This window comes from Amblyraja radiata, chromosome 6 (assembly GCF_010909765.2).
Source record: "Amblyraja radiata isolate CabotCenter1 chromosome 6, sAmbRad1.1.pri, whole genome shotgun sequence".
Lineage (NCBI taxonomy): Eukaryota > Metazoa > Chordata > Chondrichthyes > Rajiformes > Rajidae > Amblyraja > Amblyraja radiata.
Genome location: NC_045961.1, coordinates 95,251,024 through 95,273,608, shown reverse-complemented (window position 1 = coordinate 95,273,608; position 22,585 = coordinate 95,251,024). Strand labels below are relative to the sequence as shown.

Below are 22,585 nucleotides of genomic sequence, written 5' to 3'. Positions count from 1 at the left end.
TGATAAGTGTCATCTTCAGAAATCTTCAAGTGTCTCTTATATTTCAAATTATTTTATACCTGCTTGTTACCGATGTATTTATAGACATGCTTGACATTTCTTTTCACATTCCCTGATGTCCTCATTTAGTTTTTTTTATTGTCCATTTCTGACTCACTTCTTCACATTTGTGTATGCGTTCTTTGCCAGAGCGTTGTATTCTACAAGCAGTTTTGGCCCAGAACCTCCTATCAATGGCAAACCGATGTTGACCTGCGAGAGAAGACCAAGCTTGCATTCTGATGATTTCCCATGCCAAGTTGCTGGAGAGTCTTGATACTTGTTTAGTTTAGTTTAGTTTCGAGATACAGCGTGGAAACAGGCCCTTCGACCCATCGATTCCACACCGACCAGCAATCCCCGCACATTAACACTATCCTGCACTAGGAACGATTTATACTTATACCGAGCCTTTGGAGTGTGGGATGAAACCGAAGTTCTCAGAAAGAACCCACGCAGTCAAGGGGAGAATGTACAAAATCCGTACAGACAGCACCCGTGGTCGGGATCAAACCTGGGTCTCTTGCGCTGTAGGCGCTGTAACGCAGCAACTCTACCGCTACGCCACCGTGCCGCTGCTTGGAAACAAAGGCTTTCTCCTTGGAAGTTGAGCCATGTTATGGTGACAGAATGAAGGGGTAGGGGGAAATTATACCAATATAAACTTAGGCATCTGGATAAGCTATGGCCACAGCTTAGCTGGCTGTCAAAATGTTCTTAACATCTCTAGCATATGGTATAGGTCTTTCAAAACAAGCCCTTCTGTGTCACATGCAAAATAAAGTTTCCCCTGTTTTCAATCTTTAATTGATGCTGCCTACCTCATTAACAAATACAAGATAAACTCCTGTCTCCAAAGTAATTTTTGAACTGCATTGCTATATGTTTGAGGAAAAGTCCACAACCGATGTTAATGAAACTGCGATAAGTTCTTAAAAACACAGCTTATGGGCCTGTCCGACTTGGCGATTTTTTAGCCAACTGCCGGCGACTGTAATAATCGTAGCAGGTCGCCAAAAAAACGACAACCTACGTCATCCTGGCGACAACCTACGACAGCACCTACATCAGGAGATGTCAAGCTACGCTCATTGGCGTCAAACCCACTGTCGCAGGATGTTGAAAATTTAGCGCCAACTAGAAAGACGCTACGACTTTTTGCGCGACTGAGGAGACTACTCCCGGCGACCACCGGCAAACATGTGGCGACAATCTAGTCGCCTGTAGTTGCCTAAAAAATCGCCTAAGTGGGACAGGCCCATAAGGGGAGAAATTAGAAGAGAGGGATTAGTTTTAAGTTGCTTTTATACAAAGGCAACGCACACTCTGTTCTAAATTGTCTTCTGGAGTATTATGTCATTTGTAACAAATGATTTGCATCTCAGGAAAGTGGACTCAAGTTTAGGCGGGAGATTACATCATTAAATGTGACAAGCAAATGTATTTAAAACTTTAATCTTTCACTCCTTTTTGGCGGCAGAGTGTATCTCCATGCTTATTATGCACTGACGGAGACAGACACAAAAAGCTGGTGTAATGGGCCTGTCCCACTTAGACAACTTTTTAGGCGACTACAGGAGACTATGCAGTCGCCACACGGTCGCCACATGTTTGCGGGTGGTTGCCGGATAGTCGCCTTCATGGTCGTGAGATGTTCCCGCATTCTGTGAACTAGTCGCAGCCTCATTATGGTCTCCGTGAATTTTTCAACATGTTGAAAAATTTGCGGCGACTACAATGAAGCTGCCATGGAGAGTAGCGAGATTTCTCGTGCCGTGGGTGGGTCGCCAGGAGGTCCAAGTGAGTTGCCAGGAGGTCGAAGGATCTCGGAGGTTCTCATAGGTTGTAGCCGGTGCTGACTGGTGGATTTCATTGGGAAAAAAAATGGTGAGCAGTAGTTTTCAGAACCAAGGATAACCGACCGGTAATGTTAAATGTCCGCCGAGCTTCACAGCCGTGTATCTCTGGCTTCTTAAAAGTTGTCTCCACTCCTTCTCCCTCATTCTCTCCTCTTCTCCCACCCTCTTTTAAAGGTATCAAAGGTATTTTATTAGTCACATTAACATACACCTAGGTGTAGTGAAGTGAAATGCTTTTTGCCATTTTGCAGCACATAAAGAAGGAATACAGACATAACATTGTGGAGGTGGAACGTGTTTCTAGCTTCAGGTTCCTGGGAGTCAACATCTCCGATGACCTCTCTTGGACCCACAATACCTCAACTCTGATCAAGAAGGCTCACCAGCGTCTCTTCTTCCTGAGGAGACTGAAGAAGGTCCATCTGTCTCCTCAGATCCTGGTGAACTTCTACCGCTGCACCATCGAGAGCATCCTTACCAACTGCATCACAGTATGGTATGGCAACTGCTCTGTCTCCGACCGGAAGGCATTGCAGAGGGTGGTGAAAATTGCCCAACGCATCACCGGTTCCTCGCTCCCCTCCATTGAGTCTGTCCAAAGCAAGCGTTATCTGCGGAGGGCGCTCAGCATCGCCAAGGACTGCTCTCATCCCAACCATGGACTGTTTACCCTCCTACCATCCGGGAGGCGCTACAGGTCTCTCCGTTGCCGAACCAGCAGGTCCAGGAACAGCTTCTTCCCGGCGGCTGTTACTCTACTCAACAACGTACCTCGGTGACTGCCAATCACCCCCCCACCCCCCGGACACTTATTATCACTTATTATTATTTATTTAAATCATTTGCTATGTCGCTCTTCCAGGGAGATGCTAAATGCATTTCGTTGTCTCTGTACTGTACACTGACAATGACAATTAAAATTGAATCTGAATCTGAATCTGAATCTGAACATTAATAAGAGTTTTAAACATAAAGAACATCCCCCCACAATGGCTCCCACCATGAGGGAAGGCACAAAGTCCAGTCCCCAACCCCAGTTCACCCATAGTTGGGCCCATTGAGGCCTCCACAGTTGCCTCTACGGAGGCCCGATGTTCCTGGCCATTCTCGCCGGGTGATGTTGCTCCGGCGTCGGGAGAGTCCTCCCAGCGGCCTGGGAACCCTGGAACGGCCGCTTCCGCACTGGAGGCCGCGGCTTCCGAAGCCGACAAGGCCGCGCCGGTTGGAGCTCCACAACTGGCGATCTCGTCGCGAGATCCCAGGCTCCCGGTGTAAAGTCAGCGCCGCCGCCCGCAGTTGGCCGCTCCTCAGACCCGCAGCTCCGCGATGTTGTTCCCGGCGGTCTCAGCTCACCGGAGCTCCAGCGCGGCGACCCAGGCAAGGCATCGCCCGCTCCGCGATAGCGTTCCAGCGCTGTGCCGCCGCCGAAAGCCGTGGTTCTGGGTGGTCCCCGACAGGAAACGCCGCTCCAGGCCCGCTGGTAGGCCGCAAGGACAGGTCGAAGCTGCATCCCGAAGAAAAGCCGCCTCTCCGACCAGGTAGGGACCCTGAAAGGTAGTTTCCCCCCTCCCCCCCCCCCCCCCCCCCCACACACAAAAAAGTCTAGACCTCCAACAAAACACTTTAACTAACTTAAAATTAAAATAAAAAGAAGAAGGGACAGACAGCTGCTGGCTGGGCAGCCGTGCACAGGACAGCGCCCCCCTAGTATGGACTTACCATACACTGTGCTTTAGCCGTCTTTGTACAGCACCAACCTTCCTATTCATGTCTGTGTGTCTGTTTCGCCTTGGCTTTGCACCGCGTGAATTTTTAAGACAGTGCTCCCCTCGCTTGCCCTGTCCCCCGCCTGCATAACAGGCTGCAGAAGGAAGCGATGTGTTTGTATGTGTTCCACTCTGACAGTCGCCCGTTCCAGTTGCCGTTTTTACAGGCGACTGCCGGCAACTTGACGGTCACCGGCAGTCCGCTGAAAAGTTGCCTAAGTGGGACAGGCCCATTACTCAGCGGATCAGCCAGCATCTCCGGAGAAAAGGAATAGGTGACGTTTCAGGTCGCGACCCTTCTTCAGACCGAGAGTCAGGGGAGAGGGAACTGACAGACATGAAACGGTACTTAGAACATATTAATGAAAGATAAGCAAAAGGACAGATCAAAGTCTTTGCATATCCTTCAATAATTTGTTTTAGTGGATGTATTATATCGTTTAAGAAAGAACTGCAGTTGCTGGTAAAAGGGAAGGTAGACACAAAATGCTGGAGTAACTCAGTGGGTGAGGCAGCATCTATGGAGAGAAGGAATTGGCGAAGTTTCGGGTCGAGACCCGAAACGTTGCCAATTCCTTCTCTCCATAGATGCTGCCTCACCCGCTGAGTTACTCCAGCATTGTGTGTCTACCTACCTTTTCATATCTCACTGTCCCCTCTCACCTGAGTCTGAAGGAGGGTCTTGAGCCGATATGTCACCTATTCCTTTTATAACCATATAACCATATAACAATTACAGCATGGAAACAGGCCATCTCGGCCCTACAAGTCCGTGCCGAACAATTATTTTCCCCTAATCCCATCTGCCTTTTCTCCAGAGATGCTGCCTGACCCGCTGAGTTACTCCATGTTTTTGTGTCCAACTTCAGTGGAAGGCTGCTCAATAGTCAACATGGATGTGGTGGGCCCAATGGCCTGTTTCTATGTTGTACAATTCTAGGATTCTACCGTACTCTCCTGTAATGCAGTACAATGCAGAAAATAGATTGAACAAGGTCACAAAAAAGCCTGTCTCCCCTCCCACCTCACTAGAGCTTCCTGGGCACCGTGGTGGGAAAGAATTTGATTGAATTTCTCCAACAACATAATGGTTGAACACAAACTCAAAACCAACGCTGGGGTTCGGTGAGCGGGCGTAGGGAAGGGTAGTGGGATATATCTCCGCTTTTTTCACTTCTTCGTTAGTTCAGGGGTTTTTCTTTTTTCTCTTTCGTGTCTTTTTCGAAATTCTCTCTTTTCTTTTTCTTTTCTTCTTCCTTTCCCTTCTTTCCTTTTTTCTCTTTTTCCCGATTTAGTTATTAGTTTATAAAATGTTAAAATTGAAGCTGTACGAAAATTGCATCATTGTTATGTCGATTACTTTCTCCTTGCACAATTGCTTCTAACCATATAATATAACCATATAACAATTACAGCACGGAAACAGGCCATCTCGACCCTTCTAGTCCGTGCCGAACACGTATTCTCCCCTAGTCCCATCTACCTGCGCTCAGACCATAACCCTCCATTCCTTTCCCATCCATATAACTATCCAATTTATTTTTAAATGATAAAAACGAACCTGCCTCCACCACCTTCACTGGAAGCTCATTCCACACAGCTACCACTCTCTGAGTAAAGAAGTTCCCCCTCATGTTACCCCTAAACTTCAGTCCCTTAATTCTCAAGTCATGTCCCCTTGTTTGAATCTTCCCTACTCTCAGTGGGAAAAGCTTTTCCACGTCAACTCTGTCTATCCCTCTCATCATTTTAAAAACCTCTATCAAGTCCCCCCTTAACCTTCTGCGCTCCAAAGAATAAAGCCCTAACTTGTTCAACCTTTCTCTGTAATTTAGTTGCTGAAACCCAGGCAACATTCTAGTAAATCTCCTCTGTACTCTCTCTATTTTGTTGACATCCTTCCTATAATTAGGCGACCAAAATTGTACCCCATACTCCAGAATTGGCATCACCAATGCCTTGTACAATTTTAACATTACATCCCAACTTCTATACTCAAGTCTAATAAAATAAATATTAAAAAATTAAAAATTAAAAATTAATTAAAAAAAATAAAAAGAATTTGGCGGAACCAAGTTGTCCTCAAAATGGTTTAGATCGTTAAAATAGGAGGGAGCTAAACATTTCTGTTACATTGCAAGACATTTCTTAAACTCACCTCAAGGTATACAAGATTTTCCCATCGTTCCATATCCTAAGTAGCTGATTCGGTGTGGTGATCCAATGAGCATCGGCCATCTTGGAGTTTCTAAAGATGGTGTCTGGTACCCATATGAGGCCCACCATGTTGCTGTTCAGAGTGATCAATTTCATCGTACTGTTGAACCGTAGGCGACTGTCAATCCAGGTTTGAGCAAAAAAGATGTCGATCGTATACTCCTGCAAAAAGAAAAGGCAGTGCTTGTTTAAGACTGAACATGAATGGAATAAATACATAGTTCATAAAGTGATTGGAGTACAATTAGGCCATTCGGCCCATCAAGTGTACTCCACCATTCAATCATGGCTGATCTATCTCTTCCGCCTAACCCTATTCTCCTGCCTTCTCCCCATAACCCCTGACACCCATACTAATCAAGAATTGATCTATCTGCCATAAAAATAATCCATTGATTTGGCCTCCACAGCCTTTTGTGGCAAAGAATTCCACAGGTTCACCACCCTCTGACTAAAGAATTTCCTCCGAATCTCCTTCCTAAAGGAACATCTTTTAATCCTGAGGCTATGACCTCTAGTCCTGGACTTTACCACTGGTGGACCATCCTCTCCACATCCATAGCCAAGGAGAATAATTCTTGGCCCCATGTCCCATCTGTCCATGTTTGGCCCATGTCCCTTTAAACTTTCCGATCCATGTACCTGTCCAAATGTTATTTAATTGTTTTTTACAATGTTTTTATAGTGATGTGCTTTGACATTCTATTGGGGAATTTTGGATAATTACTACTATATTTAGGCTAAATGATCTTAAAGTGTTAACGTGGATCAGTGGGAGTCACCCTCTTGAGAGTCTAGAAACAAGAGATTTGAATATAAAATCAAGGCCAACAATCCCAAACAGTACTGTCAAAGGTGTCCCTTTAAATGAGGTTCATATGGTGTGTAGAAGGACCCATCCCATCTTGAAATTCAGATGATTCTTTCTCTCCCATGTATTTAGTCAATATTTGTCCAACACAGTGGGCAGGTGCTATAGACCTGCACGGGAAGGTAGACGCTCCCGCCCCCACGAGTCACGGGCAGATGGGGCTCGTCAGCCTGGGAAGGCAGTCCATCTAGGAGAGGGAAAACTCTGATTTAAAACCTCCACTACCTTGTGGCCCTATCCAGTCATAGAAAAGGCTCCAGGAGTAAACCTCAAGAAAATCCGGAGTCGGAGCCCATAAGGCAGTTCGTCGTTGTCTACAACCTCGCTCTGGCAGCTCCTGCGACGGTGCTGGTGCCAAACTGTAACGGCCCCGCTGTTCCTTTGGATCGATCAGCGACGTGAAGGGGGGGGGACGTGCTGCATGGGCAACAGCCTGTCCTCCGTATAACATCGCCCAGGCTTGCATCTGACCAGGATGATCACCCATGGTCAGTCATGACCGAGAGGAGCCTCCTACTACTTCAAAAGTGTTTGTTCATAGAATGCTCTGGCATATGCTAAAGTAATTGAAGGAATCAAAACCGTTCTAGTTCATGCATGAAACAAGAATACAAAATAGATTTTATATATAGCCACTATAGGGCTGCATGGTGGCACAGGGGTAAAGTTGCAGCCTTAAGGGCCGGTCCCACGAGCATGCGACTGCATGCGGCAAGTGCGACCTAACGTGGTCGCTTGAGCCGTACGGCCTCGCGGGGCCGGTCCCACTTCGATCGCCGGAGCCGTATGGAGTTGTGCGGAGCTGGTCCCGACATCGTGTGGGGCTTCGAAAAACTGATACTGTTCAAAAATTCCGCGAGGCAACGGCCTGCCGGCCCGCAGCCGCATTGAGGCCGTACACAGCGTCTTCACGTCGTACGCCTAGCACGAACTTCCCGCGGACTTCGCTCGAACTTCACGTCAACTCGTACGGGATCACTCAACCTCCGCGCGACCCCCGCTTCCGGTTTGGTCGCGCTCGCCGCATGCAGTCAGAGAACCAGTGGATGTGGTGTAACTGGACTTCCAGAAGGCTTTCGACAAGGTCCCACATAAGAGATTAGTATACAAACTTAAAGCACACGGCATTGGGGGTTCAGTATTGATGTGGATACAGGATACTGGCTGGCAAACAGGAAGCAAAGAGTAGGAGTAAACGGGTCCTTTTCACAATTGCGGGCAGTGACTAGTGGGGTACCGCAAGGCTCAGTGCTGGGACCCCAGCTATTTACAATATATATTAATGATCTGGATGAGGGAATTGAAGGCAATATCTCCAAGTTTGCGGATGACACTAAGCTGTGGGGCAGTGTTAGCTGTGAGGAGGATGCTAGGAGACTGCAAGGTGACTTGGATAGGCTGGGTGAGTGGGCAAATGTTTGGCAGATGCAGTATAATGTGGATAAATGTGAGGTTATCCATTTTGGTGGCAAAAACAGGAAAGCAGACTATTATCTAAATGGTGGCCGATTAGGAAAAGGGGAGATGCAGCGAGACCTGGGTGTCATGGTACACCAGTCATTGAAAGTAGGCATGCAGGTGCAGCAGGCAGTGAAGAAAGCGAATGGTATGTTAGCTTTCATAGCAAAATGATTTGAGTATAGGAGCAGGGAGGTTCTACTGCAGTTGTACAGGGTCTTGGTGAGACCACACCTGGAGTATTGCGTACAGTTTGGTCTCCAAATCTGAGGAAGGACATTATTGCCATAGAGGGAGTGCAGAGAAGGTTCACCAGACTGATTCCTGGGATGTCAGGACTGTCTTATGAAGAAAGACTGGATAGACTTGGTTTATACTCTAGAATTTAGGAGATTGAGAGGGGATCTTATAGAAACTTACAAAATTCTTAAGGGGTTGGACAGGCTAGATGCAGGAAGATTGCTCCCGATGTTGGGGAAGTCCAGGACAAGGGGTCACAGCTTAAGGATAAAGGGGAAATCCTTTAAAACCGAGATGAGAAAAACTTTTTTCACACAGAGAGTGGTGAATCTCTGGAACTCTCTGCCACAGAGGGTAGTTGAGGCCAGTTCATTGGCTATATTTAAGAGGGAGTTAGATGTGGCCCTTGTGGTTAAGGGGATCAGAGGGTATGGAGAGAAGGCAGGTACGGGATACTGAGTTGGATGATCAGCCAAGGTCATATTGAATGGCGGTGCAGGCTCGAAGGGCCGAATGGCCTACTCCTGCACCTAATTTCTATGTTTCTATGACAGGCCCTTTACATTGCTGGAGACCCGGGTTCAATCCTGATTAAGGGTGTTTGGCTGTGCAAAGTTTGTACGTTCTCCCTGTGAACGTGTAGGTTTTCTCCAGTTTCCTCCCACACTCCAAAGACGTACAGGTTTGTAGGTTAATTGGCTTGTTATCATTGTAAATTATCCCGCGTGTGTGTAGGATAGCGTTAATGTGCGGGGATTGCTGGTCGGCATGGACTCGGTGGGCTGATGGGCCTGTTGCCGTGCTGTGCCGTGCGGAGAAGGCGGGAACGGGGTATTGATTGTGGATGCTCAGCCATGATCACATTGAATGGCGGTGCTGGCTCAAAGGGCTGAATGGCCTCCTCCTGCACCAATTGTCCATTGCCTATTGCCTACAACAGTTGTCCTTGGTTTTAGAGGCTTGGATGGTGCTGTCAAAGCCCCCTTGGTAAACAAATGCATCTTATTTTGTAAGTAGCTACAGCTCCATGTTGTAATGTTGGGGGGAATGATTTTGTGAGGTAGTGGATTAGTTGGCAGTCATTAGGAGCACCAACAATCTCCCCCTCAGTATGTTAAAATTGAAATGTTTTCATAAAATGTGAATTTCGCAATTTCTGAATGTTCTCAGATGATTTACAACGATGTGGTTTGCAAGTGCGTTCACCGTTGCAATGTTTGAAACTGAGTACAAGCAGATGTACAGGGATCTTCCATGGTCAAGTCAAATAATCATGACTAGATTATCGAAGATAGACACAAAAAACTGAAGTAACTCAGCGTGTCAGATTAAATCTCTGGAGAAAAGGAATAGATGACTTTGGAATCGAGATTATTATCTATGAACAGATTATTTATTTTCAGTCATGTTTATCGCGAGGAGTTATCACTGATCAGGACTCAAGAGTGAATTTAAATAAATTGCGTTTGGTTTGTTGTCAGGTGTACCCAGGTACAATGAGAAGCTTTTTGTTGCGTGCTATCCAGTCGTGTTGCGTGCAAGATAAAGTCCAGTAAAATCCGATTAAAGATAGTCCAAGGGTCTCCAATTATGTAGATGGTAGCTCAGGACCACTCTTCAGTTGTTGACAGGATGGTTCAGTTGCATGATGACAGCTGGGATAGACAATAGACAATAGACTATAGACTATAGACAATACACAATAGACAATAGACAATAGACAATAGACTATAGACAATAGGCAATAGGTGCAGGAGTAGGCCATTCGGCTCTTCAAGCTAGCACCGCCATTCAATATGATCATCGCTGATCATAAAACCATTATTGAGTGTCGTTAGTGATGCATTCATGGAGGTAATTGGAGAATGTTCAAGTACTATCATGATTTGTGAATGGTGGCGAGTCAAAGACGGAATCACATATCGCAGCATCGGGTTTTCTCTTGTAGGCAACGGATTTGATGCATGGTCCAATTATTTTTCTTTCATGATGATTTATAAAGGTGAGAACTCATCAACGGCGATGCTGATGAATGTCGGGGGTGGATGGTCAGAACCCTCTCTGACCCTTGCCCAGCACATACATTACCAATGTCATCTGCTTATTGTTTTGACGTTGCTGAATGCAGGAATGGATGGTTTCATTTTCTGAGAGGTAACAAAAGTAAAAAAAGATGTACAGGAACCTTCCATGGTCAAGTCAAATAATCCTGACTAGATTATCGAAGATTGTGCAACTAGCAGTGAACTTCTTCACTTCTGATCTAATGGCAAAAGGGACGTCATTGATGAAACTCCTGGGGATGGCTGGTCTGAGGATACTGCCCTGGGGAACTGATACTTGCGGCAAAATTCTGCAACTTGAACGATTGATCTCTGCAACCACAAATCCAATGGTCGGCACGATAAGGCAGCGGTAGAGTTGCTGCCTTGCAGCGCCAGACACACGGGTTCGACCCTGACTAAGGGTGCTGTCTGTATGGAGTTTGCACATCCTCCCCGTGATCTGCGTGGGTTTTCTCCGGGCGCTCCAGTTTCCTCCCACACTCCAAAGACGTACAGGTTTGTAGGTGAATTAGTTTTGGTAAGTTGTAAAATTGTCCCGAGTGCGTGTAAGGTAATGCTAGTGTGCGGGGATCGCTGGTCGGCACGGACTCGGTGGGCCTGTTCCTGCGCAGTGTATCTAAACTAAACTAAACAAAACGTTTTCCCCTGATGTCCTTTGGTTTTAGTTGTACATGGTCTTTTGAAGCCAGGTCAGTCAAATGCGGCCATTTTATCCCTGGCAATCACTCTTACTTCATCTCTGGAATTAATTTCTTCCATCGTGTTTCCACCAAGTTTGTCACGAGGCGTGGAGCCCACCAGTCCTGGTGAAGTTCACCATTACATCGGTGAATTGGATATCGACGAGTAAGTGCCTCTTGATTGTGTTGTCAATAGCAGCTTCCATCCTTTTGTTGAAGACTGAGAGTGGATGGAAGGGGCATGAATTTGTTGGATTGATTCTTTCGTGCTTTTCTGCACAGGATTAATGTGGACAATGTTTTGCACGATGTTGGCGTAAATGCAAATATTGGAACTTAGTACAAGGTGGATTCATTTGCTGAGCAGAATCCGTTAGTACTACAGCTGAGATATTTAGTTTAGTTTAGAGATACAGCATGGGAACAGGTCCTTCAGCCCACCATGTCCATGTGGACAATCAATCACCCGTTCACAATATTCTATGTTATCCACTTTCACGTCCACTCCCTTCACATAGAAACACAGTTATAGAAAATAGGTGCAGGGGTAGGATATTTGGCATTTAGAGCCAGCACTGCCATTCCAATATGATCATGGCTGATCATCCAAAATCAGTACCCCGTTCCTGCTCTCTCCCCATATCCCCATGTAACAGTCCTCCTGTTCTCTCTACTATCCACCACTTCACGCCTTCCGCCCAAATGCCCCTACACCCAAATACTGCCAGTGCACGAGCACACTGGTTTTCTCACTGTTTCAAGATCTGATGGAATCTTTGATCTAAAATGTCGACTGTTGTCTGACTCTGCGTCCCATTTGCCAACACATCAGGGGCAATTTATGGAGGTCAATTAACTAAAAAACCTGCGCATCTTTGGGACGTGGGAAGATACCAGAGCATCCGGCAGGAACAACATGATCACAGGGAGAACGTGCAAACTCCACACAGACAGCACCTACGGTCAGAATTTAACCTGGTCTCCAGTGCTGTAGGGTGCCACATGTTGCCCTAACATTGTCTGGTCATTTGCTGTATCCTGTACTCTCATGCTGTCTTGATACCATGACCACAGAATTGAATCAGCTAACAATTTGTTTCAGTGCTAATGGAGTCATCGGGGATAGAAACATAGAAACATGGAAGCATAGAAATAGGTGCAGGAGTAGGCCATTCGGTCCTTCGAGCCAGCACCGCCATTCAATGTGATCATGGCAAAATCAGTACCCCGTTCCGGCCTTTTTCCCCATATCCCTTGATTCCCTTTGCCCTAAGAGCTAAATATAACTCTCTCTTGAAAATAGGATCGGATGGGATGGGATATTGAGGTGGATCATCAGAAGTTTCTGACTTAAGATGACTGCAAACCCAAAGAATAAAGGACAAAGGTGGCACAGCGGTAGAGTTGCTTCCTGACAGCGCCAGAGACCCGGGTTCAATCCTGACTACGGGTGCTGTCTGTAGGGAGTTTGTACTTTCTCCCCATGACCTGCGTGGGTTTTCTCCGAGATCTTCCGTCTCTTCCCACGCTCCAAAGATGTACAAGTTTGTAGGTTAATTGGCTTGGTATAAATGTAAATTGTCCCTAGTGTGTGTAGGATAGAGTAATATGTGGTCGGTGTGGACTCGGTAGACCGAGGGGCCTGTTTTTGCGCTGAATCTCTAAACTAAATTAAACTTGAAAATCACTTCCACTGGGGATATTTTTTATATTATATGATAATTCATGATGTAAGAATGATTAAAAAAAATCTACCCAACTGTGCAAACACACTGATTATGCCTTGGCTCGATTGAATTGGATGGTTCCTAAAGGATAATCAAGGGCCTAATCACTGCAAATGCATTTAGGGATAATCAACACTTGATTACAGCATAATATGAGTTACTGCATGTTATAAAATAATGAGCTCCTAAACATCACACATATCAGCCACTTGCCAACACAATGATCAGTGAATTTGAAAGCAATTAGTTGTACCCATGAAGGCAATGAAATTATTCTCTGACACAATCAATAATTGCAGTTTTTTTTTTCCTTTTGATGATTTTCTCAGATGTTCAATTCAGGGCATTTCATTGAGTTTGACTTTGATAATGACTTATTACTATACAGGAGTGAAACTTCATAACAAAATTGATTCAGTGACCAATTATCAATATTAATACCAATTTGTAATTGATTCTCATGTCAAATATCAATACATGTTCTAAAAACAAAATGCTGCTATTTCCCTCCAAACCATAGCTACCTATAGCAAGAAGCTCAAGGTACTGGGTCAATGTCCTTTTTCAGGGCAATATCCCTGGCATCAGGGCCCTACTCTTTTAGTCAACTGAAGTTAGGACAGATTTGGAGGGATATGGACCAAATACGGACAGGTGGGACTAGTGTAGCTGGGACATGTTGGCCGGTATGGGCAAGTTGGGCCGAAGGGCCTGTTTCCACACTGTTTCACTCTTTTAGGCAGAGCCTGACACCATTCTCCCAAAACAAACACTATTTAGTTTAGTTTAGTTTGGAGATACTGTGCGGAAACAGTTATACTTATACCAAGCCAATTAACCTACAAACCTGTACGTCTTTAGAGTGTGAGCGGAAACCAGAGCACCCGGAGAAAACCCATGCGGTCACGGGGAGAATGTGCAAACTCCGTTCTGACAGAACTCGTAGTCGGGATCGAACCCAGGTCTCTGGTGCTACAAGTGCTGTAAGCATTGTAATGCCCCTGTCCCACTTAGGAAACCTGAACGGAAACCTCTGGAGACTTTGCGCCCCACCCAAGGTTTCTGTGCGGTTCCCGGAGGTTTTTGTCAGTCTCCCTACCTGCTTCCACTACCTGCAACCTCCGGCAACCACCTGCAACCTCCGGGAACCGCACGGAAACCTTGGGTGGGGCGCAAAGTCTACAGAGGTTTCCATTCAGGTTTCCTAAGTGGGACAGGGGCATAAGGCAGCAACTCTACTGCTGTGACACTGTGCCACCCCTTATTGAGGAATACATTTTATTTCCCACTAAAGTTATGGGAAGAGATTATTCGGCGGATGGAAAGAAATACTTAAGAGTGTGCTCGGGAGCATACACGCACACACTGTTGGTGGAAAGGCCGGACAGCCTCTTGAACTACCGACTGCCCTAGCCATGTGACATCGCCACCTCCCACCTTTGGAAGAGTCTACATTTCCCACTTTGCCCTCATGATCCACCTCAGAACCCGAGGCACAGGAGAGACAGGACAAAGCATGCAGATGACAGGTGACTGGTTGACAGGGGCGAGGTGAGGGAGGGGGGGTGGGTGTGCGGGGGGGGGGTGGGAGGTGAGAGTTCTGATGGGCAAATTGTGGAACATCAGCCTGAGACTGAAACCGAAGGTGTGAGACAGAAGGATTGAAGAGTTCTGAATTGTGAAGCCGGAGGAAGGAACATAGGTGGAAGGGGAGAGGGTGGAGAAAAATAGCCGCACACAGGGGGAGTGGGGGGGGGGGAGGGGGGAGAGGGAAAAGAAAGTGTGGGCGGCCATTTTCTCTTCTACACCGGTTTAAAAGAGGATTATAAATAAGAAAATAAGAGACTCCTTTCAAATGATCTCCCCTCTGGGAGGCAGATGGCAGCTTGGCTCAGGAGATGGATCTTCCATTCCTGGAGATTCTCGGCCAATCTTAGCGGGTCGGCCTCATCAGAAGATGGAAGAGGGGCCTTTCCTGGACGGTTAAAGGACTTTATCATCACACCGAGAAAATTAAGTGCAGTTTCTGACATCAGCAGCTGTTCACAGTTGGACACAAACAAACAATCAGTGTAATTGTGAGTGACCTTTCAGCTTATTCACAATTATAATTAAGTTCTTTAGAAATTATGGCACAGGCAAGATGAATTTGCATCATCAGTGCCCCTCTGCACCAACAAATAATATGTAATTTCTGTCAAGTCTACACCGAATGATACTCCAAGGAATGGAAAGTTAATTTAATTCAAGTACGACATCAAATGTTGGTTAAAGTGGTGCCTGCAATGTTCAGAATCATTTTATGTTTTCCTTGCTGCAGTATAGTGGATACAGAAACTACACTTAGTGAACTGTGAAGATAGTCCTAATCTTGCCATACTTTAAATCAGCCAGATTGCCTTCAAATACATTGGTCAGATAACTGGATTTGAAATCGGTACATTTGAGTTTTTAAATGCCACCATGGCATCTGGAGAATATTAACCTAACCATATGAATCTGGCACCTATGATATGGTGTTGGACGAACAGATGCTACAAGTTTCACTGCCCTCCTGATTAATTTTACTCTTGGTACTGGCACGGCTGGTACTTTAAAACTTTGACCGCCGGCCTGCGGCCTACACCAGCCTGAAGCCGCGGTCTCTGGTTGGGAAGAGCCGATCCTGGACTCACCTTGAATTTGACTTTGTCCCTTACCATCTGGACGCCCGCAGCAACGGCTGTGGAGGGTGGTGGTCCCGACCACGGGGGAAAATGGAGGAGGACTGGCCAAGCTCTGTGCCTTCCACCACAGTGATGAATGCTGTGGTGGATGTTTGTGTAAAATTTTTATTGTGGTTGTGTTCTTTATTATTGTACCGCTGCTGGCAACCCAAATACCATCGACCTTGGTTGTGTGGCAATTAAATTATTTCAAATTATTTCAAATTTCAAATGACTCGTTGTCACCTTCCCCTTGGCCAACAATGAACCATTGTACATTTCCTTGAGCATCTTCTGCTTTGATCTGTCCTTTTCACACCTTACATGCTCTTTGTACCCTTCCATATCTCTAGTTTCCCTGTCCCCTGACTCATTCTGAAGAATGGTCTCGACCCGAAACGTCACCCATTTGCTTCTCTCTAGAAATGCTGCCTGTCCCATTGAGTTACTCCAGCATTTTGAGCCTATCTTTGGTGTAAACCAGCATCTACAACTCCTTCCTGCATGATTTTTCAGCTTATTACTCTTATATTACTCTTATTAATAGGAAAACACCTTTTTAGTCCACTTATCTTACTTGTCCGCAAGGGCGCAAGAAATGACAGAAAGTTATGAGTGCAGCCCAGACCATCACACACACACCAGGCTCCCTTCCATTGACACCATCTACCTTCACACTGCCTCGGCAAGGCCAGCAGCATAATCAAGGACCAGTCTCAGCCCGGTCACTCCCTCTTCTCTCCTCTCTCATCAGGCGAGAGCTACAGAAGTATGAAAACGCACACCTCCACATTCAGGGACAGTTTCTTCCTGGCTGTTATCAGGCAACTGAACTGTCCTATCACCAACTAGAGATTAGTTCTGACCTACCATCTACCTCATTAAAGACACTCGGACTATCTTTCATCAGACTTTACTGGACTTTATCTAGCACTAAACATTATTCCCATTATCCTGCAACTGTACACTGTGTGCGTGACTTGATTGTAATCTTGTACAGTCTTTTCGCTGGTTAGCATGCAACAAAAAGCCTTTCACTTTACCTCGGTACATGTGACAATAATAAATGGCACGGTGGCACAGCGGTAGAGTTGCTGCCGTACACGGCTTACAGTGCTGGAGACCTGGGTTTGATTCTGACTATGGGTGCTGTCTGAACGGAGTTTGTACATTCTCCCCATGACCTGCATAACTGCATGGGTTTATTGCTGAGATCTTTGGTTTCCTCCCACAATCCAAAGACGTACAAGCTTGTAGATTAATTGGTAAATTGGCCTGGTGTAAATGTTATGCTGTGTCTCGAAACTAAACTAAACTAGACTAAACTAAACTAAACTAAACTAATCTAAAATAAACTAAACTGTATAATAAATTCTCTAGTGAACCTGTTAATATTGACCAAATTAAAGACACCATAAAATGTAGGATTCCTGCATTTGTCAGAATTTCTTAACCATTGTCAGTGGAAATTTACAGGGTGTGGATGGCGCCGACCAGTCTGAGCTTCAGATTGATATGCAGGATGGTGAAAGATCCAGGTGTTCTCCTCATTTCCCTTTCATTGATAAAATGTATAAGAACTCTGCAGACAAACTTAAATGCATTGATATGATTGGATTGCTGCAAAAGAATTGTAAATGATGTAAATAATGGTGCAATACAGTTTGTTGATTGGCCAAAGTGTTAAGCCCTGGCAGGATTGTTTTGAGTTCCAGGGTAAATGTTGCATTATTCAGTTAGTTAGCTTCCTTCCAGAAGCTTCTCCAAAAAACAATGTATGGGAAACTCTGTAATTGGTTTGGGGAACTGTTAATAATGGATTGATGTAATTAATATGTTTGAGTGGACTGTAAAGAGACCACACCTATGTAGTTTGGCCCCTCAAGGTCTGTGGACCTATAAAAGGTGGCTCCATCTTAGGTCGACGTCGATCTTCGGGAGGAACACTTGGGCTGCGTAACTGGTTGGAGTATGTCTGCTTGCACGAAGCTGAAGGGCTTGGCCAGGCAGAGACAAGGATCGAACCCGCCGTTGTTTAGGTATCGTATAGGGGAATTTGCTGTTCAATCTAAAATAAAGTTTAGTTGTTCCAGTGCTCGACTCAGTGTTTTTTGACTGAACTAGACTGGGGGGTAAGCTTGAGAAGAGCATATATACAAACCCAATTAATTTAAAGGGAGTGGGAAACATATAAGCACACCTTGGTGACCAAGCCTCGCTCTGAGCACCTGACCCACAGTCCAGATATCAGACCAGGTATCCCTCTGAATAAAGATAGAAACAAAAAGCTGGAGTAACTCAGAGGGCTGGGCAGCCTCGCTGGGGAGAAGAAATGGGTGATGTTTTGAGTCGAGACCCTTCTTCAGACTGATGTCAGTGGAGAGGGAGATTCATAGATAAGGGAGTGTAAAGTATGTAAGGGAAACAAAGGGAATGGAGATCATTTCACTTTTGATCCTCAGCTTTAGTTTATATTTGGATTCCTAGATTACAATTCCGACTAATAAACGAGCCAGTTGCCAGAACATTAGGATTTCTGAACAATTGGATAATTGAGTATCAGTGTGTAACTGGCCCCATAGCAGAAGAGACCACATCACGGGGCTGGAAACTGGAAGTATACTGAGCTAATTCTGCGACCACCATCATCTATTGCGACAAGTGATGGCTTCCACTGATTGTTGCCGGAAGCTTGCACCCTTTTCAGGACAGACGATGACAGCGAGGCCAACATTTGTAACAAGATGGACACAAAAAGAAGAGGAAGGGTGTTATTGTCTATAAATGATGACCATGAAAGCACAGGAGTGAGGGGAAACCATCCAGCAGCAAGGGTATAAGGGGACGTCCGTGGATGTGGTCACCTAGTGTTAGCCACCATCTTGAGCACCTTTGACAAACATCTTCATCAGTATGAGAAAGGAGGTCTGGCATACTCACTGACACCAGACTATATGCGATTCCAGACATGTGGCAATGTGGTTGAATCTTACAACACCCAAGTGGTCTAGCAAACTACTCGATTCAAGGATGATTAATGATCAATATACATTAAGAATTGAACAATCATACAATAGCCCAACTATTCCATGCCGACCAAAATGCCCCAACTCAGCTATTATCGTGGTAGGGCCACCCATGGCGGTAAGGTCGAGGGGGAGGTCTCTGACAAAGAGCAATCCAACCAAGACCTCAACGGTGGAACAGACAGAGGACGATGGCTGACCTTAGTGGAGCGTCACAACGGCTGGGAAGGCGGATGAAGGCTGCAGCAGAAAAGGGTCTCCGGTCGTCTTGGACTCCATGCCACTGGATCCTGACCCAGATCTGTCAAGGACTGTGGGGTGGCTGTCTGTGCACCAGTCTCCCCACGTTAAACAAAGTCACGCACAGGCGTCCTCCATATAGGTAATAGCACCCTGGTAACACCCTGGTGACACCCATGGTCAACCATGACCGAAGGGGCCTAAGAGGGGGCAGCCCAGTTATAAAACCTGGTTGGCATGACCCGAATTGGTCCTGGTCTTTCTCACCACCCGCTCCACATTAAACTGCATCTGCGATGCATCTGCCCACTCACCCAACCTGTCCAAGCCACCCTGCATTCTCTCAGTCTGAAGAAGACCTTCGACCCAAAATGTCACCATTGTTTTTCTCCAGAGATGCTGCCTGATCAGTTAAGTTACTCCAGCATGTTGTGTCTATCTTTGGCATGGATATGTTGGGCTGAAGGGCCTGTTTTTGCACTTTTCGTTTCTATGATCTCTTTGGGGTGCGGGAGGAAACTGGAGCACCCCGAGGAAAACCACGGTCACAGGGAGAACATGCGGACTCCACAGGGACAGCACCATTACGTCAATGTTGAACTTGGGTCTTTGTTGGCTGTGAGGGAGTAGCATCACTAGCTGCGCCACTCAGCCATGATGTTGATAAGTGCTCCATGTTATCTTAAATATCCCCAATGTTAAAGACCTCCTAACTCTATAGATTTATAGAGTTCAAAATGCTGGAGTAACTCAGCGGGACTGAAGATGGGTCTCGACCCGAAACCTGACCCATCCCTTCTCTCCAGCAATGCTGCCTATCCCGCTGAGTTACTCCAGCAGTTTGTGTCTATCTTCAGTGTAAACCAGCATCTGCAGTACCTTCTTGCACATCTCCTAACTCGAATTTAGTTTTGTTTATTTTATTATTTCTACTGAGATACTGTGAAAACCTTTTACTTGCTCGCTAACCAGTCTTAGACAATGCATGAATATGATGAATACCACAGTGCACGCATAAGGGATAAAGAGTACAACATTTGATGCAAGATGTAATATTCAACCTCTCTAAAATATCATTGTCTGAAGAAAGTTGTGGAATACAAAATGTATTCTCCCACAATAATGTGCATTAGAGTAAAGCCCATCTGCTCCTTCCAGCAGACCATGTACCCAAGGCCACATCACTGACTGTTCTTTGTCTAGTATTAGGAGTAAATAAATACATTGGGAAGCAGAGAAAATCTCAGCATATCTCCTTAATCCAAGGAAACAATTGAAGATAGACTTCAGAATATAGAACAAAATCCATTATGCAATATCCAGAACTAGCAAACCAAAAATTGGGCAAAACACCACCACCACCGCTCTGTTGCATTAATCGTACGTCTGAAAAGATATGTATGTGACTGAGTTTCAAATGAGTTGCCTACCTATCATTCACAGACTAGATGTGCTGTTATTCTTTGTGCAAACTGCCAAAGGAACTCAGAGTCAGACTCAGATTCAATCTTTATTGTCATTGTGCAGTGTACTGTACAGAGACAACTAAATGCAGTTAGCATCTCACCAAGAAGAGCAAACATAGAATAATGAGCAGTAATATATATATATATGTACATAGAGTAGCAGTAGTACCATTTTTCTGGGGGAAGGAGTGTCCGGGGGGGGGGTGACTGGCAATCACCAAGGCGCAGTGTTAAGTAGTGTAACAGCCGCAGGGAAGAAGCTGTTCCTGAACCTGCTGGTTCGGCAACGGAGAGACCTGTAGCACCTCCCGGATGGGAGGAGGGTAAACAGTCTGTGGCTGGGGTGAGAGCAGTCCTTGACACCTCAACAGATTGAATGGTGAAAGGCCTGGATAGAGTGGATGTGGTGGAGAGGATGTTTCCACTAGTGGGCTAGTCTAGGACCAGAGGTCACAGCCCTAGAATTAAAGGAGATGAGGAGGGATGTCTTTAGTCAGCGGGTAGTGAATCTGTTGAATTCATTGCCACAGAAGGCTGTGGAGGCCACGTCAGTGGATATTTTTAAGGCAGAGATAGCCAGATTCTTGATTAGTATGGGTATACTTCGGCCCAACTTACTCACACCGGCCAACATGTCCCAGCTAAATTAGTTCCACCTAATAAGATCATGTGATAGGAGCAGAATTAGGCCATTCGGCCCATCAAGTCTACTTCGCCATTCTATCATGGCTGATCTATCTCTCCCTCCTAACCCCATACTCCTGCCTTCTCCTTCACATATGCCTTCACATAGTGTTAAGTGTGTGCAGGGATCACATGTCGGAGCACCCTCAGTGGGCCGAATGGCCTGTTTCCGTGCTGTATCTCTAAACTAAACTAGAAAACAAAACACAGATAGCGTTCTCCAAAGGCATTGACCATTGGCATGGAACATAGGAAGATTGGGACCCATTTATAGCAGCCACAATGAGTTATGAGAGTAAATCGGAGCACCCGGACGAAATCCATAAGGTCACAGGGAGAACGTGCAAACTCCACACAGACAGCGCCCGAGGTCTGGATCGAACTCGGGTTGCTAGAGCTGTGAGGCAACGACTCTGCCAGCTGAACCTGTGTCACCTCTGGATAGTGGGAAGAAGGAGGTGGTCATCTCAGTGAGATGGGTGGGCACAACTTGGTACCTCCAGTACCAAGCAGAGACTGGATATGATCACTCTACAATGTCCGTGGATTGTCACCTTGTAGTGGTGGAGAAGCTTGTGTGGTCCTGAGATCCTGAGAGTGATGCCGTCTGGAGCTATGCTCCTGGTCGGGCCGCCCATGGCGATAAGGTCTATGGGGAGGTCTCTGACAAAGAGCAATCCAACCAAGACCTCAGCAGTGGAACGGAGGGAGGACGATGGCTGACTTTAGTGGAGCGTCACAACGGCTGGGAAGGCGGATGAAGGCTGCAGCAGAAAAGGGGCTCCGGTCGTCTTGGACTCCATGCCACTGGACCCTGACGCAGATCTGTCTAGAACCGTGCGGTGGCTGTCTGTGCACCAGTCCCCCCCACGTTAAACAAAGTCACGCACAGGCATCTCATTTCGAGTGATCGCTGATGATCATGCCAGTGAAGGCACTAGGAAGGGCTGCACCCACCACAACTGGCGACACCGCAACTCTCCTCTGGCCTGCTCTGCCTACCCTGGTTTTGACCCTGTCCTGCCTGCCTGTGTTTTGCCCATGTCCCTCCAAACCTGTCCTATCCATGTACCTGTCTAACTGTTTCTTAAACGTTGGGATAGTCCCAGCCTCAACTACCTCCTCCGGCAGCTCATTCCATACACCCACCATGCTTTGTGTGAAGAGGTTACCCCTGAGACTCCTATTAAATTTGTACCCCTTCATCTTAAACGTTAGATTGAGTTCTTGGAATGTTGGCCTTCATAACAAGAGGATTTCAGTATAGGTTCTTCTGCAGTTGTATAGGGCTCTGGTGAGACCACATCTGGAGTATTGTGTACAGTTTTGGTCTCCTAATTTGAGGGAGGACATCCTTGTCATTGAGGCGGTGCAGCGTAGGTTCACGAGATTGATCCCTGGGATGGCGGGACTGTCATATGAGGAAAGATTGAAAAGACTAGGCTTGTATTCACTCGAGTTTAGAAGGATGAGGGGCAATCTTATAGAAACATATAAAATTATAAAAGGACTGGACAAGCTATATGCAGGAAAAATGTTCC

The 22,585-nt window shown here is 46.1% G+C and overlaps 1 protein-coding gene across 1 annotated transcript in view; it reads right to left on the bottom strand.

Moving 5' to 3' along the window:
- gabrg3 (gamma-aminobutyric acid type A receptor subunit gamma3) overlaps positions 1-22,585 on the bottom strand; it is a 644,954-nt gene that overhangs the window by 407,008 nt on the left and 215,361 nt on the right. The window contains exon 5 of the mRNA XM_033023452.1: positions 5,823-6,043. Within this exon, the coding sequence (XP_032879343.1) occupies positions 5,823-6,043 (221 nt within the window). The remainder of the gene's footprint in view (positions 1-5,822; positions 6,044-22,585) is intronic.